Here is a 10,873-nt window from a genome sequence, read left to right as displayed (position 1 = left end):
TGATAAAGTCTTTTATTGTTATTGCACTATCTTTTTACAATATACAAATATATGTAGAAGGCTCATACATTCAAAAATAAGGAATGCATTTCAATTTGAAATTTCTACCTAAGGCATGTGTTAAAGGATTTGAATAATATTTATTTTTTCTCGCATCTGTTCTTCTAATTTTCTGACTTCCGTTTTTTTTTTTTCAAAGCATTATAATAAATTGCATATTAAGGACTGATTTAACTTCTCTCAAACATCCTAACAAGACCGACTGACATGACATGTTTTAGGACCCTGCGAATGTCGTTATTCTCTAATAATAAAATATATGAATTAATTTCGTCCAAAATATATATGATTTAGAACACTCATTATGAATAAATTTTTTTTTTAACAAATCAAAATGGAATATATTGCTCAAAAGAGAGTGCATCACCCCGCACAAGGTGTGCTAAAGTGATGAAACACCCAAAGTCTGTTACAAACCACAGTCACCTAACAAGAAAGCCACCATCTAAAAAAGAAATACAAAGAATAATTACATGACACCCATACAAAGTAGTGGGTATCTCCACCAATCATGAAAACCAAACGCAAATGACCTTAAGATAATAATGAGTACATTGTGGTAAGCCTGCCAAATGAATAAAGTGAACATAATGGTCTGTAACTCATTATGAATAATTAAATGTCGCTTAGCTCGGTCTGTTGGGACAATGCATAAAATATGCAAGGTCCAGGGTCCAAACCCCGGCCACTACCATCCAGGGTTCAAACCCCGCCCACTACCAAAAAAAAAGAAGAACTACCAAAAAAATATAAAAAAATGTCACAAGCATTTTCTTAATTACAATTATGCACATTTAATAAATGCTAAAACACTCTTATTTAACTATTTTTTTATTCTATCATTAAAAATCTCAATTAATAAATGCTAAAAAGTCAGAATCGTTTAATAGTTTATTGTCATTCAAGAAAAATAAAAAACTTACTCTACTCAGTTAGCAAATTCTTTTTTAAGGGAGTGAGCCAATTTTTTTTAATGTTTTAATATATTCATTTTAAAATTAACTTTATATTGTAAATTTTGAATCTCTATCTCTATTATAAACATTTGCCTTAATTTTTTTGAAAAGTACACATGGCATCTTCAAATTTCTCATCTCATTTAATTTTTTTTATCAACCAATCAAAATGGATCATGACTCATTTATTTTTTATTAGCCAATCAAAATGGATCATGACTCATTTATTTTTCATTAGCCAATCAAAATTGATCATGACATGATTTTTTTCTTATATATAGACAAATTGTTTTTCATTATTTTCATCTACCTCTTCCTCTCATAAAAAAAAAAAAAACCACTTTCAACCACATTATCTTTTCTTTTATTTGTTTATTTCCTATTTTTTTTTATTGTTTGATTAACATTTCTTATTCTTATGTTACTTTTTATTGTGATTTTGTGTGTGTGAAGAATATTGTGATTTCTTATTCAAAATTGGTGTTTATATGTTCTTTGTCTTTTACCGGATTCTTATTTTGGACTTGGAAGCCAATCAAGAGAAAAGAAGAAATGCATCACATATCAATGAAAATATATATGAAGTATTTATTTTTATGTAGTATTTGTTTTTGGAAATGATGTTTATCAATTTTATTGATTGTTGATATTTTATTGTTATAAAGCTATGATCAAGGTCATGTATAACATAAAGTTTTTACCTTTTTCCAAACATCATGCCTTGAACTTGAGGAATCCATGTTTCGTATATCAATATACCTATGTTGGAACATAGTACCTAAAAAACTAAGCAAGTAGTAAATCTGTAACCTTCATTTTTTTTTTTAGATAACTGAGGATATGGAAGGTCAAATCGAAAACACACTAACTCATGGATATGGGAGCATATGAGAGAAAGAGGAAATACCACCGGGAGACCAAAACTTAGACTAACATTGACACCTTAACTAACTTAATCAATATTATCATTGGATTAAAATCAATCAATGGCTAAAATTTGGCATCAAATAAACTTTGACACTTTAATGTCATTTAATCCTAACCCATTTTTATATATTGATTGACGGTATTTATTTGATAAAAAAAAGTATGTCACTATTCCCTACTTCAAAAAAACTAATGTGATTTTTTGTTTGCAAGGCTAGGAAATGAAAAAAAAAAATGACTACAATCTCAAGAAGGTTCATATTGCATCAGCAACAAGCATATCCCAAAGGCCTGGCGAAAGAAAAGCGTGAACGAAATGGTGAATATCAAAAGAAGTGCAAAACATGAATTAATAGCTAATGTGATTTTCTTACTTCAAAAAAAAAAAAAAAAAAGCCAATGTGATTTTCCTTAAAAAAAGCTAATGTGATTTAGCAAGATAAAATTTTCATTTTTAATTACTTCTTTTTTGTTATTTTTACTTACTCATATTAATGTAGTAATTTTCACGTGCCAAAGCAATTGTCCTTTTTTACGGTGTAAATTTTATAATTTTATAATTGCAATGGTACCTATGCAAATCTTTTTTCATTTTTAATTTCACTAAGATAGTAAAAAAAACGATGTTAACCCTTTACAGCCGATTAAGGATCCATTTCCTAAAAAAACAAATACCCATATATTACCAAAAAAAAATTGTGAAGAAAAAAATATTTATGAGTTGATTATTGTTTGTATAATATTACCAAGTTTACTCTGCTAAAAAAATAAAAATTTACCAAAAATGGTAACAATCACGTTTGGATTGAATCTGTGTGAGACACACCAAAATATAAAGTTTTTTTAATTGTTTTTCTTAAAAAAAAAAATTGGTAAATGCAAATTTCACTATTGTAAACAAATAAAAAAATAGCTTCATTTTTTTTCAATTAAATCTCTAGATTAAATTAGGAAAGTGTCTAAATGATTTTTTTAAAAAACTCGGTATCTGACCCATGACCGATTAATTCTGGTAACCATTCTCATATCCGCTAGAGGGGGCCATTTAAAGGCAAATCAAACTCTGTACAGGCTAGCCTACTCAAATTTGCATAAGAGGATTCAAATTTGATACCTTGAGATGATCACATTTCAAGGTGTAAAGCATACACCAATGGTTCGACAAAATTGTTTAAAAATGATATTTAGAAAGAAATATACTTGAACATGTCTTTTTAAGAAACTAAGAATAAGGTTCTTGCTAAATTGTGCCTTGAAGACACGAGCTAAGAAGGTAAAATTATAATTAAAAAAATTAAATTTGTATTGAAAAATAAAATTTTGAACTTTCAAACTAAAAAATACACAACTTCCAAGATTTCATTTATGTGTTTAATTTCTTTATTTGTACTATAAGGACATCTCTATTATATACAAATGTCTTCCTAAAAATCAAAAGTACACATTGCATCTTCATATTCTAAAGACCATTAAAGTCTAATTCACCTCATCTAAAAATCAAAAGTACACATTGCATCTTCATATTCTAAAGACCGTTAAAGTCTAATTCACCTCATAAAAAAGTTTACACATGTGATTTATTTGACAAGACAATGTGTCTATGTAAACATGCATTAATATTTTTATTAATTACCTTATTTATAAGCGGAAAGCTGTAAAAGTCTTATAATGACAAAAGAATAATTGAATTTTTTTATCACTTATTAATCATGTTTCAAAGGCAACCATCAAATTATCATCATTGTTTGATTTCTCAACCAATCAAATGTAGTCATGTACTCTTTGCCTTAACTTTCTACCAATTAGAGTAACTAAATCATCATAGGTTTCAATCATACACGAATTTGTTAACAAGTTGTGTGTGTGTGTGTGTGTATGTGTGTGTAGGTACAACAAATATAACTTACTAACAAGCAAAATCTTCAACTTTCATCTAGCATGTTGACGTGACATTTTTTCTTGGGCTTTAATTTTTCCTTTTTTTTTTCGTTTCTCAAACATGAAACATATCATTGATGTCATTACAAGGACCATTGAATTGCTTCTAAAATGCAAGGACCAATGAGTTCGAGTATATGATATAACATAACAAGTATGTGTAACATCGCAGTTTAAGTATTAAGAATTTAAAACCTTTTCAACTCAAATGGAGTTTTACTTTAAGATTTGAACTTAAAACATCATAAAAATGACTTTGAATAACTTTATTTAGAAGAAAGATTTACAAAATATTTACATTTACATAAAAGACACCTTTTAAAATATAGCGGATAATGAGACCCTAAACTAGACTCTACTGTGATCCGGCCTCTGATGATACTTTGAAAATTACTTATACCTGATAAATAGAAATAAACATGGGTGAGAGTATGAGTGTATGTCATTGCAAGGACCTTTGAATTGCTTATAAAATTGATTTAATTCAAATTATTTTTGGTCAATTTGTTTTGATAAAAAAAAAACGGATCCTAAAAATATGTCAGATTATATAGTTGATTTAATTATAATGTTACGAACAATATCATTTTTTTTCTACAAAAGATGCAAAATCATCTTAGCATTTAATGAAATATCAATTATATAATTGAATGTATTTATTGATTTTCCTTGATTGTGTTTTTCCGATGATGTTAGAGGTTCTTGGTACAAACTTTATTTATTGATTTAATTTACTTTCTTCTATGATGATCAATAAAATCTCATGTCTTTCATTTTAAATAGTATTCTAGACATTTTTTAAATTAAAAATAGAAAATAATTGATATTTTAAGGATCGTTTCTAATAAGTATTCTTAAGATAAAAATTTATGGAGAAAAAACAAAAAAAAAAAAACTAGAAGACGTAAACCTAATCTGATAAAAAATTAGGGACATAAATTGAATCCAAGAAAAGAGCTAACATGAACTAAGTTGTATAATCACATTAGGTTAAAAACAACCACATTAATTGACACTACATCTTCGTCAAAATCCTTAAGACATTAGATATATGGATCATCTCATTTATATGTTTCTCTTCATCTACTGATGCATTCAATATGGAACTTTAACTCACATATGACACATTAACATCACTCTATTTAGTGTGATTTAATGGATGAAGCTTTATGTTCATTTCTTTCATGAGTAAAGAGAAAGTAAATTAGGAAATGAAAGATGATAAAAAAAATCTAAACATGAGAAAAATGATAATGAATATCTCCACAATCAAAAGAATACATCATAGAGTTCAGAGCTATGAAGAAGCCTACAATGAATTGGATCATTACATTTGTCTAAGAGAAACCTCACAAATGAGATTGACACCACATTTTTATCTAAAATCTTTAGATACATGTATATGAGTCATTTCACTTCTATGTTATTCATCATCTACTCTTCCATCTAATGTAAAATTTTAACTCTCTCTCTCTCTCTCTCTCTCTCTCTCTCTCTCTCTCTCCAATGTGCGACTCTGTGTCTATAATTATGTGACATACTACATAGTCAAACAAGGTCACACGGAGGCACAACATGGTCAAAAAGGTGGATTGATGTAATTTAATGGATTGGGGTTTATGTTCCTATCTTTCATGAGAATAGAGATAGAAAAATTAGAAAAAGAAAGAAGATCATGAAAAATAAATTTCAGATTAAGAGATATGATAGTGGTAAAAAAAATAAGAATTGTGTGTTTTGTCCATAAGGTTATAACAAATAGAGTGATTTTATAGTAATTTTATCGGTTTATTGAAGGAGTTTGAGATATTTGGGTAATTAATTTACCAAAAAATTAAACTCAATTAAAAATACGTCACAACATTTAAAAATGTTCAATAAAGATGTATTTTGTCAACTCAACATAACACGTCAACGTTTTTCTATCGTGAAATCCCAACGAAGACCAAAACTGAAGGAAGTTGAAATAATAGAGTTTGATATTATAAAATATTGCATGAAAGCGAACAACATCAAAAAACTTCAATTTAATATAAAAATTATACAAACAACGTTGAAAAAACTAACGAAATAATTCATCAAAATGTTTAGAGTTTCAAGGCCACCAACAATGAGTTAGATCATCACAAAGCACACAACTGAGATTGACACCACATCATCACCCAAAATTTTAAAATATTATGTATATTGGTCATCTCACTTATATGTTTTTCAAGATCTACTTGCATCTATTGTGGAAATTTAAGTCACAATTGACACTTTAACATATCTCCCATAAGTGTGAGACTCTTGCGTATGAGGTCTGGTGATATAGCCAAATAAGGTCAACCAAAGGCACAACATGGTAAAAAATGTGGGTTGATAGTGGTTTGATGGATGGAGGTTTATGATCATCTTTCATAAAAAAGAGAAAGAAAATTAGAAAAAGAAAGAATATAAAAAAGAAATTTAAAGATAATAGAAATGATAAGGGAAAAAAGTAGTGTGTGTTTTGTCCATTGAAGTGTTAGGAATAGAGCGAGTTACTGATAATTTTATGGGACAGTTGAAGGAGTTGAAGATTTATCAGTAATTATTTCACCCAAAAAGAGAATCAATTAAAAAAATATCACATCATTTTTAAATGTCTGATAAATATGTAATTTGTTAATTTAACATAACACATCTACATTTTTCTATTACTAGATCCCACCAAAAACCAAAAGTGAAGGTATTTAAAATAGTGGAGATTGGATAATTTTTTTCTTTCATGAAAGTGAACATTGAAAAACTTATATTTAATATAATAAAATTAAACTAATGAAATCCAAAAACTAAAAAAATAGTTCATCATAGTGTTTGGAGTTTTGAGTGAGCTTATAATGGATTGATCATCACATTTAACTAACAGAAACCCCAAAAATGAGATTGACACTACATCTTCACCAAAACCTGAAAGACATTATATATATTGGTCATCTCACATTCATGTTTCTCAATATATACTTTTGCTTTGAATGTAGAAGTTTAACTCACACATGACACATAAACATATCACTATTATGTGTGAGACAATCCGTATTTCTGATCTGGCGAGAGAGCCAAAAAAGATCAAAGGCATAACATGTTAAAAAATGTGGGTTGGTAGTGGTTTTATAGAGAAATATTTTTGTTCCTTTCTTTCATGAGAAAAAAGAAAGTATATTAGAAAAAGAAAGAAGACGAAAAAGGAATTTGAACATGAGAGAAATGAAAAGAGAAACAAGTAAGGAGTTATTGTTTTTCTCTAAGAGTATAAAGTATATAACGAGTTACTGGTACTTTTATACATTATTGAAGGAGATAAGAATTAATGTTCAATTAATTTAACAAAATATTAGACTCATAAAAAAAATGCCACGACAATTTAAAATGTCTAATAAACATGTATGTATTTTTTATGTCAGCAAAACACATCTACATTTTACTATTGTCAGATCTTATCAAAGATCAAAAGTGAATGAATCAAATATAACAGAGGTTGAATAATTTTTTGACATTTGAAAACTAAAATTTAAGATAAAAAATTAAACAAAACGACATTCAAAAACTAACAAATAAAATTATCACAGCGTTGGAACTTCTGTGAGAGTCTGAGTTGAGTTGTATGATCACATTAGGCTAGGGTGTTCGCGGTGCAGTTTGGTTCGGTTTTGAGGCTAAAAGTCATCTGAACTGCAAGATAAAAAAGCATGTGGTTTGGTTTGGTTCGGTTGACTTTTAAAGCACAATCCGAACCAAACCAAACCAAACAAATACGGTTTGAGTTGGATCGGTTGGTGCGGTTTTTTTGAGACAATACAATTTTTTGTTTACAACATTAAAATCGAGTTAAAAAGGTAACACACAACATATTTTCAGCAAGGTTCCGACAATGTTTTTAATTTCATTCCACATTAAATTTTCATTTTCACCAAACAACATAAACCAAATTAAAAATGTGGACAAAAATTAATTCTATTATGTAAAAAATGTAAAATACTTATATTTTATCATTCTCTAAAAGTTCAAGTAGAACATAAATACATTTTTGAAATAAAAAAGCAAAGAAGAAACTTAACAAGAGAAAAAATATGTCATTTATAAAAGTTTTCATTGAGTTTCTATGAGTATTGGTCTAGGTGACATAGATTTTAATTAGTGTTTTTATTATGTTGCAGTTTAGTTTGGTTTGGTTCGGTTGGTAAAATGAAAACCGCAAACCAAACCAAACCATGTGGTTGAGTAAAAAAGTGATCCGAATACATCCAAATCAAATGCAGTTTTTTGCAGTTTCGGTTTGGATTGGTTCTGTTTGTGGTTTTTGTATTGGATTGGTTCAGTTTTGAACACCCTTACATTAGGCTAAGAGCAATCACACGAGTGAGATTAACATCAAACCTTCATCCAAAGTCTCAAGGCATTACAACATGGATCATATTATTTATATGTTGTTCACATCTACTCTTGCATACAATATAAAATTTTAACTTACACTTAACACATTAACATCTCTCCATTAAGTTTCAGATTCTCCGTGTTCGTGATCCACCACCTAGAACACTCCCTCTCCCCTACAACATTGAACCACGATATCATACCACCGTTGGACTTTTTGGTGGAGCCAACAATAATGTGGATCAACACATCGGAGAAAGGGCAACAACACAGTGAAAATGAGACTACAGTTTCATCCAAAACGTTAAGGCTTAAGTATGAGTTTTTCACTCTTTTGATGTTCAACCTGCACTCTTTCATCTAATGTTGAACTTTAACGGACTTCTGCTACATCACAATATTATCTCCCTTAAGTTTGCGGAATTCTAGCCCGTGCTTGGCACGGGTGTCCATGCTAGTTAAAGATGAAATTTTGTAGCAATATCATTGTCCGGTATAGAAATAAATAATGAGTAATAATTCTTGCTTCGCAAGAATATTCAACATATATTAATTTTCAAAAATATCTTTATACTTCAATTATTGATAGATAATTCCTGCATACTATTAGCATTAAAATTTTGAAGTAAATGAAATTAATACTGATGCATATTATCATGCTTAAATTTTGTTTAAGATGATGTAAAAAACAATCCCAATAAAGAGTATTACAGATGTGATGGATTTCTTTCTAAGGGAATTACCTAAACAAAATTCATCATCTAACTTATAACGAATACAAGAGCGAAACAGATTCAATAAATTCCAGATTGTCAATCCTCTAACAATAGACAATAAATAATCATTCAATAATACAATCAAATAAAAGTCATGATAAACAAACTAGTAAATTGTTATTGAGAAACTTACTTTCAACGAAACCAGACCAAACTTTCGACATAATTATTTTTGCCATTAAACCAAGGTTTGTTGATTCTTTCGGCTCTATTATATCTCCAGTTGTATAGAATTGCTCGGCTTTCAGGACTGTTAGTCAATAAAAGTGTATCACTCTTCTCCGAAAGGCACAATGGCAACAACTGAAACTCCAAACCATTAAAGTGATCATATATTTGAAGATTATTGTAACTGATTTGAAAGAGTTGAGTCCAAGAATCTTCAACTCCTAATTCCTTCATTTTCCATATTAAAAAATGAGTTTTTTTGTAATCATGGGAGAAACAAAGACAATCCTTTAACACACTTAGATTTGGTACAACAATCGGCGCTTCAGTGAAACCTTGAGGTGGCAGAATCTGAGAATGTGTCTCAGTGCTCAAGTCAATAGATATAATCACAAACTGCTGAACAGAAATATTCTCGCAATTATAAGGAGCAGAGTAATTACGAATTCCCAACCAACTAATACAGCCACTCAGATGCACAGCATTCATGGAGTAATCATGAGTCACAGGAAAATTTTGAATATTTCTCCAACTATTATGCTGCAAACTGAAAACACTGACATTTTTTGTATTCGGAACAAAATACACCACCTTATAAGTGTTGGCTGATTTATCATAGCCAAGCGTCAAATTAGGATAGAAATATAGGCTGTTGTGAATAGAGTACCCTAATTTTGCAGATATTTTCCTTGTGGCAGGGTTCCAAAAACGAAGCCATGTCACACTATTATAATTAGGGGTGAAAAACTGACCGAACAAGCAGAGTAATCCATTGTAGGAACCAACGACATAGAGGCTGTCCTCTGTAAGTTTATGGTAAGGATCTTCTGGAAGATTGACAATGATTGGAGGATTCTCGAGCAAACGAAAAACAGTGAAGGTTACAACGTTGCGATCAGAAGTAGATACAAGGGTGAAGTCCGCCTTTTGTGCAGATCGAGTAAGGTGCAATTTGATGAAGGTGGGATCAGAGATGAGAGAGTCATGTGACTTACTCAAGCACCTAAATCGAAGGAGAGATTTGACAGGAAGTAAGGAGAGCAAATCGGGGATGTGCTCGTTAGGAATGAACTTTGGTGACGCGATGATAGGACGCCGTGATGGAGATAGGAGACTCATGATGGGATTTTTGCTGCAAATGTTTGGAGAATTCGAGAGCAGAACTCAAAAGGTTGAAAGGTAATGACCCAATAAAAATAAAGACACTTCTTAGCTTCATTATATTTTATTTTCTTCAAACAAAAGTAGTCAAAACAATATATTAGCAAAAAAAGGAAAGTAGTCAAAACAAGGAAAATTCTTGGTCCAGGTCCATATTTTTATTCATTTCATCTTAAACTTTTTGCGTTAAAAAAATTTCTTATTTATTCATTCCATGTTTTAAAACTTTAATTTTATTTTTTTTTAAATAAACTTAATTTTTAGGGATGAAAAATAAACTTTTTAAAATGTTTAGAAATTTAATTATTTAAAAACAAATTTGAATTGACCGCGGACCAAAATGACATACTAAACAACTTTATAGAAATATGTCATTTTTTTTATAAGAAAGGAAAAGGAAATTTGATAAATTTTATAAGCACGGAAAACTTATTTAACCCTTATATATTTTTTAACCCTTATATATTTTTGAGAAGTGCTAGCGTCAAACGC

General features: G+C 29.4%; 1 protein-coding gene across 1 annotated transcript; it reads right to left on the bottom strand.

The window, feature by feature from the left end:
- Positions 1 to 9,187: 9,187 nt before the first annotated feature.
- Positions 9,188 to 10,382, bottom strand: LOC146907153 (F-box/kelch-repeat protein At3g23880-like). Its single transcript, XM_085727100.1, has one exon. The coding sequence runs from the start codon at positions 10,337 to 10,339 to the stop codon at positions 9,188 to 9,190; it is 1,152 nt and encodes a 383-aa protein (XP_085583226.1). The 5' UTR covers positions 10,340 to 10,382.
- Between the last annotated feature and the right edge of the window lie 491 nt (positions 10,383 to 10,873).

The sequence above is a fragment of the Medicago sativa genome, chromosome 7 (genome assembly GCF_051527215.1).
Source record: "Medicago sativa cultivar Bolivia chromosome 7, Bolivia_mono, whole genome shotgun sequence".
Taxonomy (NCBI): Eukaryota; Viridiplantae; Streptophyta; class Magnoliopsida; order Fabales; family Fabaceae; genus Medicago; species Medicago sativa.
This window is presented reverse-complemented; position numbering and strand designations above follow the sequence as displayed.

What these genes read in the sequence shown, in the direction of transcription:
- LOC146907153 (XM_085727100.1), bottom strand. Translation starts at nt 10,339, where the DNA reads ATGAGTCTCCTATCTCCATCACGGCGTCCTATCATCGCGTCACCAAAG.